Here is a 23,916-nt window from a genome sequence, read left to right as displayed (position 1 = left end):
GGAGCCAGTACGACTTATTACAATTCCAATAAAATTTTTATAAGATTTTTCCCATTTCAATTATTAGTCTGAAGAAGATAAAGTGTGCACTAGAGATATAAGCTCCACCCATTCCTCAGAATATTCTTTCGTCGTTCGGAACACCGCCCCTTCCGAAGTACGAATGTTTGCTCCGCCCTTTCTGCCATCGAGTCGCTTCGTTCTCTATAAAAGACCATTTGAGTTCTCAACTCTCAGTCCAGTTCTCTCGTTCCTTCTCAAAACTTCAAATCTTCAATTTCTTCATTTTTAAACTTTCTCTAAATTTTTCACTGAGTTTTCAATTGTTTTTTTTATAGAGGTGACCATGTCTTCACTCAAACTCGCCGTGTGCGGTATCCTCGTCATCTCGGCTTCGTGCAACTCCGTGAACTTCGTGAACACCCAAACGGATGCTCTTCGTCAGGCCAAGACCCTGCATGCATGCTGGGAGCCAGTAAACTTCGAGAACCCAGCAGCAGGATATAAATTATCGGAACCGATCTACGAATATTGTTCCATTATGTTCAACCCAATTCACGAATCGGAGGCCTTTGTTAACGGAGTCGATTTAGAATCAGACAACTACGAAAAGTTCGAGAACCACTTCGCCGAAGGAACGGGAAACTACGCCGTTCTCAGTATCTGCTCTCAGGAGGTAAAAACTACTATCATTCGAATTAGAATTCAATTTCACATTTTTAGGCTTTCTCCTTCCAAGGCCCAACCAAGAAGGCCCAGACATCATTGAGATGCCTTTGTAAGAGAAGCGGATGTAACATCCCAAAACCCCTCAACGATTTCCTCAAGTTCAACCAACACCCCATCAACTTGGAATAACTGCCAACATTTTTCTGCCGGAACCTCTAGTCTGATACAATCAACATTCATTTTTTTCGCACTAATTTCACATACAGTGTCCATTCTTTTCCCTCTTTCACACATTCAATGTCCATTTGCTTGAACTAGAAATAGTTAATTTTTTTGATCCCCGTGTTCGAATCCCGGCTTCTCGAATAAACGATCATATGTTGATCATTCTTTTCGAATGTTTTTTAGGGAGTTTATCAGTTCCAGTTATGACCGAAAAAACTGAACTTGACCTATGGGGATTTTCAGGGTTCATCCGGTGCATAGTGAGATATCGGCGTTGTTGTATTCGTAAGAAATCTGAAAACTCAGTTTAAAGTACAGAAAGAAAGCGAAGAATATACATTGACTTAGTAAACGACCTGCTTAGCCTCCTGTCTTCCAAGTTTCTGAGTATTTGTATTTTCAGAATTTTCAAACTTCCCAAAACTTGTGGACATCTGAATATCCGAATCACTGAATTTTCAAAATTCCTAGATTCTGAAAATTCCAAATTTAAAAAATTTTCAGTTTTTTTGAAATTTCCGCATTTCTAGATTTCAGAATTTCCCAATATCCCAATTTCTTGATAACAGAGGTCTGAATAAATATATTTTGGAATTTCTAATGTTTCGAATTTGTTACATTATATTTTTCGTCATTTTCGACCTTCAAGACCTCCGGTTTTTACTATTTCCGCAGTTCTCGAAATTTTCAATCAAATCCAACAAAGATTCAGCTAGATCACAGAACCCATAACTTCATTTCCAACTAATTCATTATTCATCGTGTGAATTTTTGTTTCTTCGAGATTTCCAAAAAATAATTGCACCGATAAAACGGATCTGTGAAGTTTGGTCTTTTCTAAGCTCTCAGCCCAATTTTCTTGCGCACCAATCTCGTTAACCATGTTTCAAAAACCCATTTCCTTTTTTCTTTTTTTTTCCTTCCACATAAATAGTTCCCTAGGCCTTAGAGTTGCCCATAAACTCTTTTTTTTGCTCTGTTCTGCCACCCTGACCATCATCAACTTCCTCTTCTTCTCTGTTTTTTTCTCGTTTCCTCGTGATTGCATTCCAAACCTTACCCACTCAAGAACACATTTTCTCTACTGCTTACACAACATTTTCGTCCTCGGGCCATCGGGCACAACGTGCCAGAGTCCCCACTTGGCACGGGAACTTCACACTCTGCAGCATAAAAAATGAGGGCACATTAGTAATCTTTTTGCCGTCCTCATAGAAAGTGGGACAAAAAAAAGAGAAGGAAAAAGGAGCCGATGTTTCAAATGTTCAGCAAAGAAGACTAATACAGAAATAAAGGGGATGGATTCAAAAAATGGGGAATTATTATTACACAGTGCGGTCAATATCTTTAGGACCCCCTTCAAAAATCTTGGCCATTTTTTGTTGAATTTTCGCATTTAAACTGGAAACAGTTTTTAGTTTTGTGCTTTTTTGATACATTTTCATAAGTATCTCATAGAACTTTCATAATTTGTCAACTTTCCAATTTATCCGTTTTTCCAATTTTTCCTAATTTTTGGGTATTTTTGTGAAAGTGACCCAATTAGTCAAAAAATTCAAACTATTCAAAGAGAACGGACATGGAACATACAGAATATGATGTTGGGAAGTTAAATCAGGTACTGGGGGCGCAGTCAGAGCCTTGTTTGTTTACAGACAATGTGGTTTTCCAGATATTGGGTCACTTTTCTATAATTAGGAGAATATGGTAATTTGGAAAGTCAACAAATTATGAAAATTTTTTGAGATGCTTATAAAATGTACCAAAAAAGCATGAAACTGAAAATTATTTTCAGGTTAAAGGCGAAATTCAACAAAAAATGGCCAAGATTTTGAATTTTCCAGGGGTCCTAAAGATATTGGTCAGCCAGAAATAGGTTTTTTTTAAATCACCAATCAGCGTTACATTGCCTGATCGAATTTATGAAGATGGATCCTTTCTACGCTCTCAAAAATTGTGCCCATTCTTCTTGTGCACCAATACCGTTGCCCATGTTTCAAGATTGATTTCCTCTTTTTGGTTTCTCCGCGGTTGTGTCGAAAACCGAGAACACAACATTTTCCACATTTTCTTTTTTTTGCTTCTTTTTTTAAATTTTTGTTCCTTCCCCATCAGTGGTTTGGTTGGCCTCAGAGCCGCCCATACACTCTTGCTCAGTTCTGCCACCCTCTTCATCATCAACTTTCTTCAGTTTTTTTTCCTTGGCACAGCGTGCCAGCGGTCCCGCTTGGCACAAGTATTTGACACTCTGCAGCATAAAAAATAAGGGCACATTAGTAATCTTTCTTGCCGTCCTCACAGAAAGTGGGACAGAAAAAAAAAGAAGAAAGGAGCTAATGCTGCAAATGTTCAGCTAGAAAAACGAAATGAAAAATGAAGAGAAAAGATTCAGAAAAATAAGCCTACTATATTTTTCATTGGTGATGTAATGAACACGAATGATATCAGTTGTGAAAGATACCTGAAAATAGTGAAAAAAGTATTGTTTTAGTCTATAGCGTTTATTGCTGATAAATTAGAAAAAAATATAAAAATTTATAGAAAAAATCTACAAATACATTTCTTTTTTTGCCAGCGGTCCCGCAGTACTTGACACTCTGCAGCAAGAAAAGAGAGAACACATTCGTAATCTCATTTGCCTCAGTTCTATTTTTTGCCGTCCTCATAGAAAATGGGACAGAAAAAAAAGAAGAAGGAAAAAGCCCATGTTTCAAATGTTTAGCGAGAAGGCGGATTGGAAAACGAAGAGAAGAGGTTAAAAATTTTTAGGAAATGGATCTAAGCAGCAATATATACCTGAGAACAATTAAGGAAGTTATCAATAAAGAAGTTTATTGCTCATAGATAGGAGGAAAATGCTGGTAGATGGATGAAAATGAAACGATGATGAAACAAAATGAAATGAAGGAAAATGCGAAATACAGAAAAAAATTACTTGAGCAGGCAGAATGATCAAAAAACGATAAATTAATGTACAAATGCAGAAGACGACACACTGAGAATCGAAAAAAAACGCCAAAATGACAGAAGTGGTTCGCACACGTTTTTGGATAAAAATACTGGGAAAGTAATTTGTAAATAATGAAAATATTTTACAAAAAAAAACCATAGATAGAATGAAAGGAAAGTCGTTGATAACATATTTCGAAAACAGAAAAAGGGACGAGGCAGTAAACCGTCAATTTACTAATCCAAATATCCAGGTGGGTAGGTTGCACTGAGGCCTGTTTTCTTTACTGGCCGTCTCACGGCGTCGTAGTCGTCGTCGTCGTAGTCATCAGGTCCAAAACAATCTTGAAAGTGCAAAAAAAGGGTTCCATATTTGCGACAAGTGACATCATTGTCATTATCAAAGAATGGGGAAGGTCTGTGTCACCGCAGAGACATACAGTACAACGATTCATCGATCATTTTGAGTTCATCCCTGAATACAAAATTGTTTGTCAAAGAAAAAAGTTGGGCTGCTTACAATAGCCATTGCGGAGTATCCACTTCGTGCCTTTCCATCTCCCGTACCAACGGCTCTAAATCCTCCACGCGCTCGTTACCGCTGATGAGAACTTTTATGCATCTGTCCTTTTTTCGTTGAACTGAGAGGTACAACGGCCAAATGAGGTTCTTTTGAAGTTGAGTCGGGTCTTCCGGCAAATCGAAAATGACGTACTAAAGAATTGAATTTTTATTATGATTTGAAACATTTTAAAAACTTTCCTCGAACCTGCTTGTTCTCGTAACGATTCTTTTGACATGATCATAAGTGATAACGAAAATTTCTTCTTTCGTCAAACCATGCCGATTCACGTTTGGTGGAACCACACGACGAATTTCAAATGGCAACTTTGGCGGCAAGACCCACGATCGGTAACCCATCTGAAATTTGTTTATGAAAAAAATTGATCTTGACACAATGAAAAAAAGTTTTTAGAAAATAAAAATACACAAACCGGCAGAGAACAACAAAGCTACCGTATTTCCTCTAATAGAAGCCCACCTCTATTTGAAGCCCATCTCTAATAGAAGCCCACCCTCCGAAGTGCTTAAAAACATAGAAGCTCACACTCTAACAGAAATTCATGCAGTTCAGTTCGTGCAGTTTGAACAATTCAGTTAGTCTATTCGGTTATTGCAGACATTTTTTCTCTATTTTAAGAAATTTCTGGTAATTTCAGTTTTTTGGTAATTTTCTGAAAAGGAGGTTGAAAAATAGAAACCCATGGACTTCAATTAGAGAAAATACGGAATGGGAAAATGGTAGATAAATCAGTAAATGTTATCAACGGACCAAGGGAATGGAAAATTAATTTACTATATTTATAATGAACTATAACTATAACCACTTGGGATTTTTTTCAAAATTGGTACAGATATACTTTCGGACGTGACGGGATAATTTTTTTTGTGCCCCTCGGTACCTAGGGAGAGGAAGGTAACTGACTACGGTCAGGTTCGATCCCGCTCTCTCGAATTCTTTTTTGTTTTTTTTTTCTGGTCCCTCTGAAAGTCTCAAAATGTGTTATGAAGTTTTTGAAAAACAAATTTCTGATTTTCATATATTTTTGAAAAAAAAAACAATTTTAGCTCTTTTTAAAAATTATACAAAAAAATATTTTTTTAATTTTTTTGAAGCCCTGCTGGAAAGTCTTCTCTTTTCAAAATGTTAGTCAAAACCACCCAGATTTGCTCATTTTGCTTGGAACAGTAATGAATCAGTCAGAAATTAGATAAGTTTGTGTCTTCCCAAAATTTGAGTGCTACTTGGTGACAAAATTTTCATTTTTTGAAAATTGAGAAAACTCTGTCAGATCGTAGAGAAACTTTTGAAATTACAATTCCCACTCAAAAGATGCAAAGAATCCTCATTAACCCTTTCAAAAGTTCACTCCAAAAGTGAGAAATTAGTACTGAAATCACTTAGACAGCCCATAAAATTTTGTGAGGGGCAAGGGGCAAAAAATGAAAACAGCACTGTAATCAATATGTTTGAAAGTACCAATGACCAAAGTTTCAGAAAATTCTCAGGCGGTGTCTGAAAACACTTTTTTTGTGATCCAAGTTTGAGGAGATCGTCAGAATAATATCAATAAATTTCACATATTGCATTTTCTGTGCATATTCTTCACAAGTACATGAATTGGACGGAAAAATGAGAAGGGAGCAAAACGGCTTGTTAACACCCCACTGTGAAAAAAAGATGGCAACGAAGCATTGATTCAAACGAAGTGGGCAAAAACAAAACATAGAGTCATGCGGTGAGACTGGTACGAATGACCTCTCACGAGAAGAAATAGTATCGTTATTTCGAAACGGCAGAGAATTGTGTTTACCGAATATTGCTCACAGTAGAGAAGCTGACCGACCGATGATTGTTTGAGTGGACACTACCCAATTAGTATTTACAAACATTTTGTGGAGAAAACACAGGATTAGAATAGATACAGTACTATACCTACAGTACCGGTTAATAGACAGCAATGTCTTTTTAAGTTGTTTTTGGCCATTTGTTAGGAATCTGGAGCTTGGCTGTCAAGTTCTCGATTAGTTAAAAAATTTGGGAGGGCTTAGTGCATTCACAGAATTTTTTGAAAATTCCTAACTTTTCAGCTAATTGCTGTCTGTGGAGATATTTTTTAATGGTTCCAGTGCAAAAACAGACAAAAAAGGGTGTATTTCAGAAATCGGCAGATAAGTAGAAAACTAGAAATTTCCATTTAGGTTTGTATTACACCGATCGGAAACTTGACTGCCAAGCTCCAGATTCCTTAACATTGCCCAAATAACTTGGTATGAGAGGGGAAATGTGGAAAGAAAAATCTTAAATGAGAACAGAGATTCGTAAAAAAAAATAGGAGACCAGTTGAGATGTTTGCTCAAATCAAAATTAATGGATCATCTTTTGGGCATTTATCTTCTCAATTCTACATAACTGCAATCTTAGTCCAGAATTGAGTTGAATAATTCCAGAAAAAATACACAAAAGGCATTTGTCTGTGGAGTATTGTAATTTCCGGAATTCCATCCTGTGCGAAATTTTGACTATTACTTTTTCATGTATATTGTTTTTGAGACCGTATTGAACTAAAGTGAATTCACTCTCAAATAATCAACTGAAAAATATGAAAATTGTGAGCAAATCTTTTACGTTTTCGTGAGTAGTCATTTTCTTATCAAAGCTGATTTAGTTTGATTATGTTTTGGTGGAACAGTTTTTTTTGTTTCTTTTTTGTTTCTATTCTCACAAACATCCCTATAGAAATAACACTAGGATAGTCAACAAGGTTAATCTATTTCCATTTTTATGACCCTGTAGAATAAAAGGGACTCAGTCAGAGGCTATAAAAATTACTTGTCTTTACGTTGTGCATTGCAAGAATGTCAATTTTATGAGCCTATCTATAGCAATTATAGTATTCTTTAGCATATCTCTTCTCCACATCATTAGTCTTTAGATTAGACCATCTCCTTCACCTTATCCCTATCCCCCCTTCACCCCTGTCCCACCTGGTCACACTCTTCTGGTCACGCCCACCTAGACAGCCCCTATATAAGGCCACAGAAGAAACACCATTCACTGTCATTCGATGTTCTTTCTAGTGTTGGTGCAGGTTGATTTGAACTAGTCAAGTCTCTGAGATTTGATTAGTCATCTTGCCCCTACTAAAATTGCCTCAATGACTTTTTTTGGAACCTTGATTGGGATCCATATTCTTTATTTTTCTGAAGATTCATTCCATTTCTAAGCTATTCTAATTATTCCCGAATGAATATATTTATTCGACCCTTGCTACTCGGATCCATCCTACCAACTGCTGTATTCCGGAGAACACTTTTTTCATCATAACCAACATTTTGGAATGCTTCTGTTAGATGACTATCCTGTGAAAGATGCTAAATTCAAATCAGGACAAAAATCAGGACAAAAAGAAAAGGATCAGCCGTTTCTCTACAGAAGATGGAAGCGTCATTCGATTTTCAGATCGCCACCCAGAAGATAAATATTTCCAAGGAATTCTATGTCTGCAGAGAAATTTAAATAATTTGTTTTCTATGATGCTCCCTTGATTTCATGTTTTTTCCTAATATCCGTTTTATTAGCTCAATATACTAGAATCTCCATTTACTTTAGTTTTATCATCTTTTGGGTTTGTATTGCTTTAACACTCACTCTCATAAATTGCTCAAATAACCATCGTATAATAAATTATATACTCTCTAACTTATTCTTTTGCTTGCATTTTATTTGAAAGTTGAGAAATATGGGGGATTAATGAGCTCAGAGAGCCAGAATGAAAATTAACGGCGGTGAACTGACCAGAGCGCTCAATTCTATTTTTCCAATTGACATGATTTGGCGTTCGCAGTTTTCAACACACTTCCCGAATAACGTAATTGGACAGTCGTATGGACGAACCAGGACTTTTTAGAAATTTAGAAATTAGAAATTTTGAATTTCCGAAATTTTTTTTAAGCCTTAATTCTCAAGTTTCAAAATAAATTTTCTCCAGCGTTTTGCAACTTCGAGAATTCAGAAGTTTTAAAATTTTGAAAATCAGATTTTCAAAAATTTGGTAAGTTAGAAACACCAATTCGTTGATTTAAAGTAGGGGCAATAATATATACAAACGTTTTTCTGTTGGTTTTGATCATTTTCAAAACTCCGGAGCTTGAATGTGTGAGGATGTGTGCATATAAAGTTTGTGCATTTTCGGAAACTCCAAAAAATCGGAAAAAATTGCTTCAAAATCTATTTTCAGTGGAAAACTAATGGCTGCAAAAATGCACGTAGACAAAGAGAACAAATTATGAAACTTCGCCAGAAAACTACCCATCGAAAATACTACATCTGGTAAAAAATTTGATCAAAATTAGAGGAGGTCGATTTTGGGCGCATTTTCGTTGCCATGGACACCCCAACATTGTATTTTTGCACTTTTTGGCATAAAACTAGTCGGCCCAGGATATGCAAACTTGAACAAACAATATCTAGTGTCTTTTTTAAAGTTGGTTTTGAATCTGACATTATCTTTTTTACACTAATGTCGAAATTTTTCACTAAGACAGATTTTAAGTGATTTTTTTTCAAGGTCGAATGAAAATTCAAAATTTTCAGCTGAAAGGAAACGAGTTAGAATTTTTTTTCAATACAAAAAATGTTTAAAATAGCAAGGGTTATCCATTCCAAGTTAGATCAAATCAATAATTTTATTTTCATTTTTTGACCAAAGTTGGTTTCGAAATTAACCCTGTGAAATTACCGGTATTTTACCGGTAAATTTATTGAAAACTACCGGTGATTTATAGGAAAATTCTCTGTTTTTTTTCAAAATTTGGAACCGCGACGTTTTAGAACCACGACATTTTAGAACTGGGACATTTTAGAATTGGGGATTATTCCAGACATCGTACTTCCATGGATCTTCAAACATGGCGGTCAGGAAGCATTTTATTAGCACAATCATGACACGTTCGAGTCGAAATTACTATAGTGACACGGCGATCTTTGTGTTCAATATTTGAAAAAATTACTACAAAATCGGCAATTTTGACCTAAAACACGTTCCAATTGGGGATTATTCCAGACATCGTAGTTCCATGGATCTTCCAACAAGTCGGTCAGGGAGCATTCTATTAATTCAATCAAGACATGCTCTAGCCGAAAATACTATAGTGACACGGCGATCTTTGTGTTCAATACTTGAAAAAAGTCTTACACAATCGGCAATTTTGCCCTAAAACACGTTCAAATTGGGGATTATTCCAGACATCGTATTTCCATAGATCTTTCAAAAAGTTGGTCAGAAAGCATTCTATTAGCGTAAAGTCCCTGATTTTCGAATTTCTGAGTTTCTAGATTTTCTTAAAGTTTCAGGGAATTTCGAAATTTTAAATTTCTGAGTTTTTCAAATTTTTTTGGAAATTTTTTCAAAACAATTTTTTTTTGTAAAATTCCGACTTCATTAGAATATTTGAAATGTCAAAATTGCGATTCAACATTCGTGGAATTTTTGAAAATTGAGGCTTTTGAATATTGAATATTGATTTTTTTTTGAAATTTCGAATCTCCAGTTTCCAAGTTTTCTCAACATTTATTTTCCAAAACAAGTCGATTTGGAGATCAAGTTTAAAGATAATTAGAAAACTTGAATTTCTCTGAATTCAATTTGAACATAATTGTTTTTGAGACGATCAGTTGGGAAACAACTTCATCGGAGAATTTCAACATATCTCTCATCGTTTAAAGAAGAAGAAAAAGATCTTGGAAAGAATACTGAATAATACCCAACTTTCATACTTATTTTGAATTTTTTTGGAAATTGGACATCCAATTTTTCTCCGATTTTTTCGTATGCAATTTCGGAAAATTCGGGAGATAAAGGTTGGTTAACGTTTTTGCATCAGCTTTTTTAATGGAAATCACCCTGAAGTTAGGCTTTTTAGGGATTCAAATTCATTTTGTGTATCCAGGCTCAGAAATGTGTGTTTTCTACAAATTACATATGTGTGCCAAGTTGATCAAGAAGATCAAGATCAAGAATTGAACTACACTCTTCTCTAGTTGACCAAATGAACTTTGATCTCTTAGTTACCAGACAGGTGTGAACTTTGGTCTCTGAACATCTGCAGACAAAGTAAAGACACGCAATACCATTTTCACACTTCGAAATTGAAGAGACGCAGCATGAGAGACAAAGCTTGATAGAGACGCAGAGAAAATTCAAACAAGTAACCCCTATGCCTGTACACACCTATTACTTCAGTATGCCCCAAAGACGACTTAACTGAATAGACGTCAAAATTTCCTGGGAATTCTCCTATAATCCTGAAAATGTATGGGTTTTGGAGAGTTCCCTTTTGATTTTATCTAAATATTTATATCTCCAATATTCTTCTTATTATATTCTATAAACCTTTTAAATGAAAATATTTCGTAATATTCATTTATTTCAAAAATGTGAGTTTTTCTTTAATCTTGCTCGAAACCTCTCTAGCAAAGATGTTCGGAATGACCCTTTCGGTAATTTATTGGAATTTCGAAAACTCCGATTTTGAAAATTTCAAAATTCCGAAATGTCGAAATATTCCAATGTTGAAAAATTCTTAATGTTGGAATTTAGGAATATGCCAATTTTGAAAATTTGGAATATTTTCGATTTAAAAAATGGAAAGTGAGAAATGCAGGCAATCTTTAAATAGTACATATAACAGCAACTAGGATAGCTAGAAAAATGATTTTTGTTGGGAACTGTTCCAAATTTTCAAGGCTTCATTTCTCGGCAAAATATTCCTTACAAGTAATCATATTTTGACATTACAGACCATGAGCCAGCTCCAATCCAACCGGGTCTGGAAATAACGTAAGTAATTTTTTTATGGCTAACTTTTGAAGCCGTTTTTTCATTTTCTCGTAAAAGATATCAAAAATCGGTCAACTGATAAAATGTTGATCATAATATCAGAAATATTCTAGCAGTTGACAATTTGGCTCTAGTTGGTTATTTTGGATTTTATTGTTTTTCAAGATCTTTAAAATCCAAAATTTTTTTTCAAAATCTAATTTTTTTTTAAATCCAAAATTGTTTTCAAAATCTAAAATTTTCTTTAAAATTCAAAATAACCAACTAGAGCCGACAATTTCTTGATATCGTTCACAGAAACTGAGGTAAGTCTGCCGAAAGGTAATTTTTTATCTATTAGAAGTCCACCTTATACGTCAACTTCGCGCTCAATTATCTCGGTTCCTTCGAAAGATTTTAAAACGTTTCCAATTGATAAATTGTTCGCCATAAAACCACAAATTTTTTAATAGTTGACAAAGTTTTCATATCCCTTATAGAAACCGAGATAATTGAGCTAAAAGGGCAGAGCATTTACAGTAATCTCATTTGCATAAAAATTGAGCTCCATTTTTCTATTTTTAGAGCTCCTCCTTCTCCTCTACCAGCCACTTCCATGCCGGTCACTACGGAAAGTTTTGAATCATTCGTGAGTTTTATCATCAATTATGTTTTTGAAAAAAATTGTTTCAGGAGCACGAAAATGCTCCAGGAGCATTGCTTGGAGCTCAACGTCCAGCTCCGGGCATTTTTCGTGTCCCCTATGGTCTTCCTGGAGCTCCTCAGGCTTCATATCATCATCCAGCTGTCCCCTCGTCGTCGAAGAAGACCAGCGTTAGTTTTCAGAAATTCTCATTTTTTCAAAACAATGTTTCTTTAGAAGAACAGTCCGTTGGAGCATCACCACAGTTGGACATGCAATGGAGGACAGTTTTGATGAGGTAAATGCGCTCCATGGATACGTGCACTTTAAGCTTGATTATCTCGATTCCTATGAAAGATATGAAATTTGTGTCAACTGATAAACTGTTCATCATAATATCAGTAATATTTTATCAGTTGACAAATTTTTGATATCTTTTCCAGGAATCCAGATGAGTGAGCTTAAAGTAAACGCATCTAAAGTAAACGTATCCAATTAAAGCAAATGTATTATCAACTTTAACCTAGTTTTTCACGATTCCTGTAAAAGATATCAAAAAGTTGTCAACTGATAAAAAAATTGTCTTAAAATTTTGATTATTTCGTTTGCAAAAAAAAGTGGCTCTTTATGACAAGGGGGGGGGCAAGTGAAAAGAAGTGCTCAAATGGAAAAATTATGCCTAAGTTGAGGTTTACCCATTATTTCAAGTTTTGGGGCTGTTTACACTAAAATTTCGTGCTTTGAATATCTTTGAACATTTTTTTAAATTTTCAATATATGTCATTTTTTGTACATTTTTGCTTTTTTTTGTTCCTAAACCTAAATTAATCTAATATTAGCTTACTAAATTGAAATTACACAGTTACAACAGCAAAAACAATGTTATTCATGGAAAAAACGACCAACACTAAACTTTTGAGAAATTTATGAATATTTATGGAAACGAACGCAAACTACGAAATTTTCATAAAAACAGCGCCAAAATTTGAAAAAGTCGAAAAATGTTAACTTAGACATAGTTTTTACCCATGGGCCCCCCTTCTGTCTTCAAAGTGAGCTAGGGCACAAAGACGCGAGAAAACGGAAGTGGTTGTCGTGCTACCCGTTGACTGTTGACTTTGAATATTTTAAACGTTTCATAATTTCTTTCTGAGTAAATCGACTTTTTTTGAAAATCACAAAGACTAGCTGAAAATTTTTCTTTTATAATTTTCCTTTGATTGCGGTAAGCAATTGCGCTCTATTGTGAGCTGTATTCGCTCTGATAGAAGTCCACACTTTAAGTGCACTTTGAGCTCAATTATCTCGGTTCTTTTAAGAGATGTCAAAATGTTGCAAATAATAAATGATTTATCATTTTATCAGTAATATTTTGTCCGTTGACGCTATCTCGATATTTTTTTAGAAACCGAGATAATTGAGCTCAAAGTGCATGTACAGGATGGACTCCTATTAGAGCAGATGCATACGGTATCTGAATTTCTAAATTTCTGAGTTTATTGGATTTTTAAAACTAAAAAATTTAACAGACGCATTGGGAGTACAAATGGTTCGAATGTGGAAAAGGACCAGAGTGTCAATTCTTGGGCCAAACGAGAGGAGAGATGAAGGACCACTGGATGATTCGGTGGATTGGCAAGATGGTGGACAAGCTGATGGGCAAGGCCAAGGACAGACCGACAATAATTAATGGAAAAATAACTTTTTTATGATTTTAAGAAATTGTAAATTTTTTTTAATGCGAAAAAAAAAGAATCTAAAATAAACATTTCTACAGAAATATACTAAAAAACAGATTTCAGAAAATAGAATAGACTAGAAGTAAATAGCAAAACTGAAGAAAAAAAAACAAAAATTATAAAAGTACAGTATCCCGAATGGACCCTCTTGGAAAACTGCCTAACACGATTTGCCATTTTCGTTGATTCTCGTTTTGTTTGGTAATCTCTTGCTCGTAGAACGGCGATTTTCTCATGAAACATATCAGTTCGTTTGACTGGGGTAATCACGACCTAGAATAATTGGTAGTTTTTTGAAAAAAAGAAACTCCTGAAATTCAGAAATCCTAGAAACTCAAAAATTCCAGAAATTTAAAAATTCAGAAATCCCAGAGTTCAGAAATTCGTAATTGATAGTTTTTTAATTTTGAAATCACTGAATTTTTGAATTTCTGAAATTACAAGTTTTTGATTTTTCGAAACTTTGAATTCGAAAGTATCTAAGTTTGTAAAGTTATAAAGTTCCTGATTTTTGAATTTCCGAGTTTCTAGATTTTCTTAAAGTTCCAGGGAATTTTCAAATTTTAAATTTCTGAGTTTTTCAAATTTTTTTCGAAATTTTTTCAAAGATTTTTTTTTTTGAAAATTCCGACTTCATCATTGAAATGTCAAAATTGCAATATTTCTGAAAAACTTTGATAGGCTATTTTCTCGGTTTTCTGAATTCAACATTCGTGGAATTTTTGAAAATTGAGGCTTTTGAATATTGAATATTGATTTTTTTTGAAAGCTCGAATCTCCAGTTTCCAAGTTTTCTCAAAATTCATTTTCCAAAGCAAGTCAATATGGAGTTCAAGTTTAATGATCATTGGAAAATTTGAATTTGTCTGGATTCAATTGGAACATAATAGTTTCTGAGAGGATCAGTTGGGAAGCAACTTCATCGAAGAATGTCAACATATCTCTCATCTTTCAAAGAAAAAAAAGGCATTGGAAAAAATACTGAATAATACCCAACTTTCATACTGATTTTCAATTTTTTTGGAAATTGGACATCCAATTTTTCTCCGATTTTTTCGTATGCAATTTCGAAGAATTCCGGAAAAAAAGGTTAACGTTTTCAACTAAAATTATTTGATGAAAATCACTCTGAAAATAGGCTTTTTAGGAATTCAAATTCATTGTGTGTATCCAGTCTCAGAAATTTGTATTTTCTACAAATTACATATGTGTGCCAAGTTGATCAAGAAGATCAAGATCAAGAATTGAACTACACTCTTCTCTAGTTGACCAAATGAACTTTGATCTCTTAGTTACCAGACAGATCGAATATATGGAGTACCATCACGAAATAGCACCGGGAGAATCGGAATCTGATGCTGAGAAGGAAAGAAGATCTAGAAACCTGGAGAAAGCGGCTCATTCTCAGCAGAAAGCCGAGTGGGATGCGGAGAAAGAAGGAATCGATCAGATGGCAGATAATTTTTCGGATGATATAAGAGAACAAGCCGATCTTGTCAAGTCTCTGAAGAAGGAAAGGGACAGTTTGAGAATGGAAATGGATGCCGAAAAGAAATGCAAAGGAGGAACTTTTCAATGCGATTGGCTCAATGGATGAATAGGCGAAACGGTTGGAGGAGGAGCTAAAAACTGCCAAAGAAGAGAAACAGAGGAAAGAAAATGAATGGAACGCCCGGAAAGAAGATCTAGAAGCCCAAGTCCGAGAAGCCCAGGTTTTTATGGAGAAGTTCCAGAATCTTGCTCAACAATTTCCCAGATGCCAAGGTATGAAAATAAATGCATTTCTCGTTTTCTAAAAATCTTAATTTTTAGCTCTTCCTGCTCCTTTTCTTCCAAAATCTCGTTGTGGAATGTCAGATGGGCAAGAGCAGTTGAACGGAGGTAACTCTAAATTTTTGCATTTCTTTAATTCATAAATACCGATTTTCAGAATCATCAACTTTCAGCAGAACCAATGAGAGTGGCAGAAGAAAGTGCCCAAGAAGAGCAGAGCTTCTGGATAAGACCGAGCCACCAGCTAGCCGACAACAGCCAAAAGTGTTTTGTGAGTGACCATATTGTATGTATAGACAAAAAGGAACAATTGTATCATTTCAGACCGTGGAGCTCAAGGACGACACGAACGTTCAAAGAAGAGAAAGTGATGGGAAAAGGTCATTTGCTTATCCATATAATTTCCGAACCTCTTATTCGATTGCTTTGCTATTCTCTATATAACCCTTCTCATTTCTTTCAACTTCTATGAGCAATTTCCAGACTCTCAAATGTTCTAACTTCTCTATTTTTATTAAATCTCTACTAAAGTTATGATAATTAATATAAATAAAGTATGTAGCCAACGTCTTATAAATTTCTCTCGTCGAATACTTCTATTTGCAGATCATTTCAGTTTCATACAATCCAGGCGGCTTTTGACTGAAATTCGTCAAGAAGTCGAAATTGCTATTTTCAAACTTCCGCTCAATAATCTTGAAGCTGAAATAAAATTCCACAACCTCAAAATTCCGTCCAAATTCCCAACACCACCTCTATGAGAATCCTGAAATAATTTCCTAGTTCTCAGAAATCGCCTGGTTCCCATTCTGTTCATGGGGAGTCTTCTAGATTTCTTATTTCAGAAAATTTCGATGTTCAAAGTTTCGGAATTTCGGAATATTCCGATTTTGGAATTTTCAGATTAAATTTAGAGAAATCGACAAAAATCAGTGAAAAACGAAAAAATAAATTCTGAAAAAAAAGAAAAAGTGAAATAAAAGTAATTCTAGGTTACTTTAGTTGCTATACCAGTATAATACTTTTTTTTCCAATTATTTCTAGTTTCAGAACTTCTTCAAAAAATGAGCCACGAGAAGCTTTCAGAATCTACTCCTTCTTCCTCGAGTCATCAGAAGAGAAGATCTGGGACTACTGAGTGGGATTTGGTGTTCCAGAATGGGATTTGGTGTTTCTGCAAAAATTGAGGGACGATGATTTTGTCAAGATGATGATGGCCACGAACTACCTACTGCTGCAAAAAGATAAAACCTATGAAGAAGAAGAGGAATTGGCCAGGAATATTCGACAACTCCGAGAAGAGAGAGGATGACGAAAAGCAGAAAAGAGACATCAGGAAGCCCCGAGACATCAAACTAGATTCAGGATAATTGATTTCGTGATATTTTTATTTGATCGTGTTTTGTTTTAAAATTAGTAAATTGATTATCTTTCTCATATTCAAATGTTGGATCTTGACCATTTCTCAGAATTATACAGACGGTTGAGCTTAGTTTTAAATGATCAAACAAGTTTCAGTAAAAGTAGTTAGACACTGAAAACTGTATTAGTCGATCAAATAGAGTTTAATTGAGTTACCAGACAGGTGTTAACGTTGTTCCCCTGTCTTCTGACACGTCTCTATCTTTTCAATTTTCCTCCGCGCCTCGATCGCTCGTTTATGAATAATAAAAGAAGAAGACAGTTGCAATGCGCTAAAAGATGACGATTCAATTTGCAAGGGAAATTATGAGAAAAGAGATGGTGGAGATGGTGACTCATTGAAGAACGATACTGTACTTGCTCTGATAGAAGCCTACGTGAACTTTATACTTAATTATCTTTGTTCCTTTGAGAAATTTTAAAAATCTGTCAACTGATAAAATGTTGGTAATACTACGATGAATACTTTATCTGTTAACTAATTTTTGATATGTCTCATAGGAATCGAGATAATTGAGCTTGAAGTTCTTGTATAGGGGGAGTTTCCATTTGAGCAAATCTACTCCTTACTAAGAAATCTTTTCTGTCTATCCGTCTGTCTCTGTGTGACTGTGTCGGACCTTCATTTAAAGGAATTGATAAACAAAATACTTTATTTTTCGAAAAATTCGCTCAAAATTCCTATTCATAAAATCCTGTTGTCTTCTGATCAACTTGTAATACATCCCATCGGTGTCCTTCATCAGCTCCTTGTGATTTCCCACTTCCGCTACATCTCCCTCATGCAATCTTGTCGACATCCCTCAGCTTCTTGAACCAACGCCTCCGATTCCACGTCCAATGCCGATGTGGCTTCATCCAAAATCAATACTCGTGGATTTCTAACCAGTTCTCTGGCGCTGCTTCTGACCTCCAGACAGTTGAACTCTTTGCTCTCCACATTTTGTATTGTATCCATCTGCCATCCGTGCCACTCTCATCATATAATCCTCTGTTCCTTCATCATATCCATACAAAATATAGCCACTTTGGTGTGGTAAAATTTGTGGTAAATATTTTCGAGGGCTATTCAAGCAGAATCCGTCCCGACGAAGTGCATAGAACCGTTGGATTAGAGAGACTTGCTATGTACATCGGCTCTTTTTACGCACGAATGACGGAATTCAATTTGTCAACTGAAATTTTAAAATTTATTCACCTTAAAACACATCCTAGGGAATAAAGTAGTTTTACTCAAAAAACCTTCTTAAAAACGAATGGATTTTCGCCATCCGTGCTTAGGGTTAAATAATAAAAATAATTATCAAAAACCCCGAGAGAAAAACCAACTACTTACCACTTTAAAAAAATCACATCTCGAAAAAAAATCAATAAATAGAGACAACCAAAATCAGACGGTTGTCATAAAAAAAGAATAAATGAAAAAGATGCACGGTGGGTTGCTTATATAGGACGCTTTTTCTCTGCACACACTATTTCGCCGATTTTCTTTTGAAATTTGAGGGGTGGCGGTATCATTATGTGGAGCAGTGTACAATTCGTGATATATGATTTGTTTTTGGGGCCGTATTTATAAATATTCATCTGAGTAGAAAAAACTAATCTTCATAATTAACGAAAATTGGAAAATAAGGAAAAAATTCTCTACATTTTGGTAAAAAATAATTTTCTGATGAAACAAGGCACTGTGTTAGTTTCATGTCCCCATCCAATATCTGGAAAGTTATCTTTCCAAAATATGTAGTTAAAGCCACNCAAACGGTATTTTTTTTTGTTTTGTTTCTAATGTTATGGGCATCCTCATCGAAATTACAATATGACAAGCAACAAGGAAAAGACATTCCACAGGTGATTCGCGAACAAGCCGTTACGGATTCTCCGCCATTCGCGCGCGGATGAAATAGGAATCGTATACGGACCGTACGTGAATCCGTAACGGATCCGTTTCCGACTCATTCTTTGAGAACCCCCCGCCGCTCCTTTTTTCAGTTTCTCTTAATTTTTGCTGAGTTTTCATGATAGTTGTAGACTTAGTATTCGAAACTTTATTAAGAAAACATATAAGAAACAACAATCAAACGTACAACAAAGTTCGAGAAACTATGAAAATCCTTTTTTTTGTTGAACGACCAGCCGGAACCAGAGCAATCTGAAAAAAAATTGGGAAATTTTCCGAAAATGCAGCATACTGTTTACCTATTAGTTATATTTGTTGTTTTCCGGGTTTTGAAAATTGTCCCATTTCCAACGTTTTGGTCGGTAGATGTTTAGGTAGATGTCCATCGCTGAAAATTTGAAAAGTCACTATTTCGAAAACTAATGTGGTTTGCACTTACCTTAAGCTAGCAACTTGCTTTCTGCAAAAGTGAGCATCAAATCAATATTTTTTGTTCCTTTTGCTCACGGAGAGGTTAAGTGATACCTATAACAAACCCTAGTTTCGAAGAATTACTTTTGTGTTACAAACCTTTTTTCATCGTAGAATCACCTTTCGAAAATTTTGATAGACAGAAATCGACTCAATTGCCGAGAAAAGTTGGAAAAAACGGCAAAAATAGATTAAAAATACAAAAAAAGATGCAAAAATATGATGGAAGAGTTAAGACAAAGCTAGTCCCTCACAACTCGGCCATCCGAAACGGATCCGTTCGCGAATGGGCATGGGAGCCATCTCTCGACCTCCAGCTGCATCCGTATCCGGTCCGTTCGCGAACTCCGTATCCTGGCCGATTGCGAATGTTGAAAAAACGAATCCGTTCGCGAACTCAGATTCGCGAAACTGCCCGTAACGGACCCGTTACGGATAGAAAACCTAGTGGACACCGAAACGGATCCGTTCGCATTTTACCTGTGTTCTATCTTGCTGATTCTTTAGACTACAATACACTAATTAAAATACTAGGAATTGTGTCTTTACGCAGTAATAGAGTACTATTTTGTTTATCTCTTATTCACATTGTTAGTATTTAGATTAGATCACCTCCTTCACCTTCACCCCTGTCCCACCTGGTCACGCCCATCTGAACAGCCCTTATATAAGGCCACAGAAGAAACACCATCCATTGGCATTCGCGGTTCCTTCTACTGGTGGTGTAGGTGGATCTAAACGGGTCAAGTCTCTGAGACTTGATTATTCTGGATCATCTTGCCCCTACTGAAAATCCCTCGATGCCTCTTTTTGGAACCCCGATTGGGATCCTTATCACTGATTTTTCTGGAGATCAATTCCATTTCATATCTATCTATTCCTATGCTATTCTAATTTTTCTGAATATGTATTTATTCGACTCCCGCTACTTGGATCCATCCAACCATCTGCCGTTTACCGGAGACATAATTCCAATGCGAAAAGGATAGAAAGAAAAGGAGCAGCCGTTTCTCCACAGAAGATGGAAGCATCGTTCGATTTTCGAAAAGTTAAATATTTCGAAGGAGTCCTCTGCCTCGAGAAAAATGTGAATAAGTAAGTTTTATTTAATTTAATTTGTTTATTGATCAGGTGTGATAAAACATTAGAGGGCAGGACATGAAAGACTCAGAAAAAATGCCCCTCACGAGGCCGATCTGAGTAGGGGAGGGGAAACGGGATAATTTAGATATTTGACGCAGGAAAGATGTAACCGGTAGAAAGAGAAAAATAGGGAGTAAATATATCAATAACGGGTAATACTGGAAGAAATTAAGGATTCAAACTCGGAAGGTAGGAGAAATCGGGTAACTTGGGAAGTGATGGCGTTCCACAGGGGAACAATTGAAGAAAAATAGTCAGAGGAGTAGGGCTGAACATAATTAAGTTCATAGGGCGACGAGGGGAGGAGGAGTATTTGACATGTGCATTTAGGTTAGGAAAGTAGGCGGAGCCATTTAAAAATTTATAGAGATGAATTAGTTGAGCTTTTAGCCTACGATGTCGAATGGAGAACATATTGAGGATAGAGAGACGATCAGAATAGGAACTCTACTGGATATTACAACGCTGGAAAATACACTTAGAGAAAACGCTAATTTATCTGTGCGTTCTTATAAGCAGTTGTTTTTAGCCAAAAAAATAAATAACCTGGAAATACGATTAATGCGGACAAGGCGTGGAAAATGAGAATCCAGGCTCAGAAATGAAGGAAGAACTAACGCAAATGGAATCAAAGCTCCCATCTATGCCACCCACCCCATAAGGAGTACCATTACGCGAAATGGCCCATACTCCGGGGGTACATCAAAAAGGGGTACATTGAGGGTACATCACTCTTATAGGGTACATTGACTCAGAGGGTACATTGACTGATAGGGTACATCTGTGGAGGAGTCTGATACGGTACATTTAAGCAACTCTCATAGGGTACATCGACGAAATACTCAAAGGGTACATCGAAAAAATCTGAAAGGGTACATTGGTCTGATTTCGCACAGTTTTCGAATATTCGTAACTTAATGAGACGGACAAGTTTTATAACGAAGTTTCGGTCATTCATCGGATTATAAGCAACTTACTGATGCTCGGCGAGGTTTTGCAACGTGCTCCTCCTCAATCTTGAATAGTAAGCGCTCATTCCTCGATCACTTAGGGACGAACATTGTATCTTTCATTGTATCTGTTTGAAGTTATTTATCTTCCTGGGCTAGAAAAAAAAGTGTAGCTCGCTGCTCAAGCTTTCAGAATGCGGGTAAATTACTAAAATTGTTTTGAAATAGCGTTCCTGAGTGATCGAGAAATGAGCGCGTACTATTCAAGACAGTTGAAAATCGTCAAGCAGTCGAAATTGCTCTTTTGAAACTTACGATCAATAATCTTGAAGCTGAAATAAAAATCCAAAACCTCAAAGTTCTGTCCAAATTCCCGACACCACCTCTATGAGATTCCTGAAATAATGTCCTGGTTCTCAGAAATCACCTGATTCCCATTCTGTTCATCGGAAGTCTTCTAGTTTTCCTATTTCAGAAAATTCCGATTTCCGCAGTTTCGGAATTTCGGAATATCCCGTTTTTGAAATTTTTGGAATTTCGGAATATTCCGGTTTTGGAGATTTCAGAATTTCAAAAAATCAGGAAAGTTTCGGTAATCTAGATAGACACTGAACCACGAAGCCAAATAGAATTTGATCTCTCTGTTACCAGACAGGTGTGAACGGTGTCCTTTGGTCTTCTGTCGTTGGGGCGACTGGTTTGAGTTTTGCTTTGCGTCTCTATCATTCGATTATGAATAGTAAAAAAAGAAGACATTTATAACGCGCAAAAAGATGACGATTCGATTTGCAAGGAAAATTTTGAGAAAAAGAGAGAAGGGGAGATAGTGACTCATCGAAAAACGATACTGTATTTGCTATTATAAAAGCTTACCTGAAATTTGGGGTCCATTATTTCCGTTCCTAAAAGTGATGTCAAAAACTTTTCTGTTTGTCTGTCTGGATCTGTATGTCTGTGGGGTTTTTATTCAAAAAATAATCAAACAAACTACTTTATTTTTCAAAAAATTCGTCCAAAATTCCAATTCATAAAATAAATAAATGCAAACAATTGAAAGAAATTATCTTCATTAAATCACCATGACTTCCCATTTCCGTCACTTTTCCCTTCTCGATGACAACGATTCGATCGGCACTTCGAACTGTTGTTAGACAATGAGCAATCACTATAACAGTTCTCCCTTTGGCACATCTATTCAAAGCTTCCCGCACCATCGATTCGGATTCTGCGTCCAACGCTGATGCTGCTTCATCCAGGATTTAAAGTCGAGGATTCCTAATGAGAGCCCGAGCGATGGCGATTCTCTCTTGTTGTCCTCCAGGAATTTGAACTCCTTTCTCACCGCATTTTGTGTCGTATCCTCTCTCCATTTTCGATACGAACTCATGGACATTGTAGAATTTGTGGTCGATATTCTCGATTGGTGTTTCATCAAGGAGAATTCTTCCCGACGGTGGTGCGTAGAATCTTTGGAGTAGAGAGACCAGTGTAGACTTGCCATGTCGAATGACGGCATTTAAGTTGAAACTGAAAATTGATTATTTATTCACTTTAGAACACATCGTAGGGAAGAAAGCCGTATTACTCAGAATAACCTACAAAAAAAAGGATTTTTTTGTCCTCCGTGTAGAGGATCAAATAATACAAATTATTTTCACAACTCCTACGAAAAACCAACTGCTTACCTCTTCAAAAAATCACATTTCGAAAAAAATCAATAGAAAGAGACGACCAAAATCAGACGGCTGTCATGAAAAAAGAATAGAATAAAAACGATGCACGATGGGTCGCTTATATAGGACGCTTTTTCTCTGCACACACTATTTCGCCGATTTTATTATTCCGTCCTCTTACGTGGCTGAGAAAAATTCGGCGTTCGCAAGCGATTTTTTACGCCTGCAACCGCTTGCAAAACCTCACTTTTCTCCCAGCCCCAGATGGACGGAGAAAAGTTGTTTTTTCGGGTTCCACGTAGAAGCCTCAGCCGCACAGCTATGCCGCCGACTTCTATATCTGGAGAATCGTGGAAAAATGAAATGTTGAATACAAAAACTATTCAGGCTTAATGTAGAGGGTATCAAATGAGCAAAACAACGGATGTGCAATCTCATTTACATTACGGTACTCAAGGAAATCAGATTTCTGACACAACAGGGAAGCTTTGATTGGACCAAAATGACAGTTGGTGATCGAAACATATAGGTTAAAATGAATTTTATGACTGGAATAGCGATCTAATCTCAACAGATGAGTGTCAGAGGAAATATATATGTATATACCGTAAAACCTCTGAGATTATTTANTTCTTTATTTATTTTCGCAACATACACTAGTCCCCCGTTCCGTTATACAAAAATCTATTATAGTTATTTGATTGGATCTTGGTGAAAATGGAAATTACACGCAGATAAAAATATTGAAGATTAATAGTTAAATATTTACAAAATTTTCAGGAAAATCGAAAGGAAGGCGTCCATTCAGAAGGTCGTCAGGTGAACAGAATGAAGATTCTGAAGATAGCCATGGGTTTTATACAATCATTACTTTGTCCGCGTCTGTCGCGGTTAGGGATTGAGGGTGATGACCCCACACTCCTAGCGAACCGTGACTGCTATGCAACCCTTTGCTCCTTCCGCTGAGATGGTATTTAACA

General features: G+C 36.0%; 4 protein-coding genes across 4 annotated transcripts; all 4 read left to right on the top strand.

Annotated features, from left to right (window-relative positions):
* Positions 1–346: 346 nt before the first annotated feature.
* CBG07536 lies at positions 347–858 on the top strand (the record flags this gene model as incomplete). The annotated part of the gene is made up of 2 exons (XM_002645766.1): positions 347–676; positions 724–858. 2 exons carry the CDS (start codon positions 347–349, stop codon positions 856–858), a joined length of 465 nt encoding a protein of 154 aa, XP_002645812.1.
* A 10,192-nt stretch (positions 859–11,050) lies between these two features.
* Positions 11,051–13,558, top strand: CBG28053 (the record flags this gene model as incomplete). The annotated part of the gene is made up of 4 exons (XM_045240535.1): positions 11,051–11,057; positions 11,811–11,874; positions 11,919–12,059; positions 13,441–13,558. The coding sequence occupies 4 exons, from the start codon at positions 11,051–11,053 to the stop codon at positions 13,556–13,558; spliced, it is 330 nt and encodes a 109-aa protein (XP_045098640.1).
* Positions 13,559–14,880: 1,322 nt separating this feature from the next.
* CBG07539 lies at positions 14,881–15,751 on the top strand (the record flags this gene model as incomplete). Its single annotated transcript, XM_045240534.1, has 5 exons — positions 14,881–15,130; positions 15,246–15,371; positions 15,420–15,488; positions 15,538–15,651; positions 15,705–15,751. The coding sequence occupies 5 exons, from the start codon at positions 14,881–14,883 to the stop codon at positions 15,749–15,751; spliced, it is 606 nt and encodes a 201-aa protein (XP_045093510.1).
* Positions 15,752–19,379: 3,628 nt separating this feature from the next.
* On the top strand, positions 19,380–19,772 carry CBG28052 (the record flags this gene model as incomplete). Its single annotated transcript, XM_045240533.1, has 1 exon — positions 19,380–19,772. The coding sequence occupies one exon, from the start codon at positions 19,380–19,382 to the stop codon at positions 19,770–19,772; it is 393 nt and encodes a 130-aa protein (XP_045098639.1).
* Between the last annotated feature and the right edge of the window lie 4,144 nt (positions 19,773–23,916).

Source organism: Caenorhabditis briggsae (assembly GCF_000004555.2).
Source record: "Caenorhabditis briggsae complete genome, chrX, whole genome shotgun sequence".
In the NCBI taxonomy this organism is placed as follows: Eukaryota; Metazoa; Nematoda; class Chromadorea; order Rhabditida; family Rhabditidae; genus Caenorhabditis; species Caenorhabditis briggsae.
Note: the sequence above shows the minus strand (reverse complement) of the source record. Positions and strands in the feature narration are given on the sequence as shown.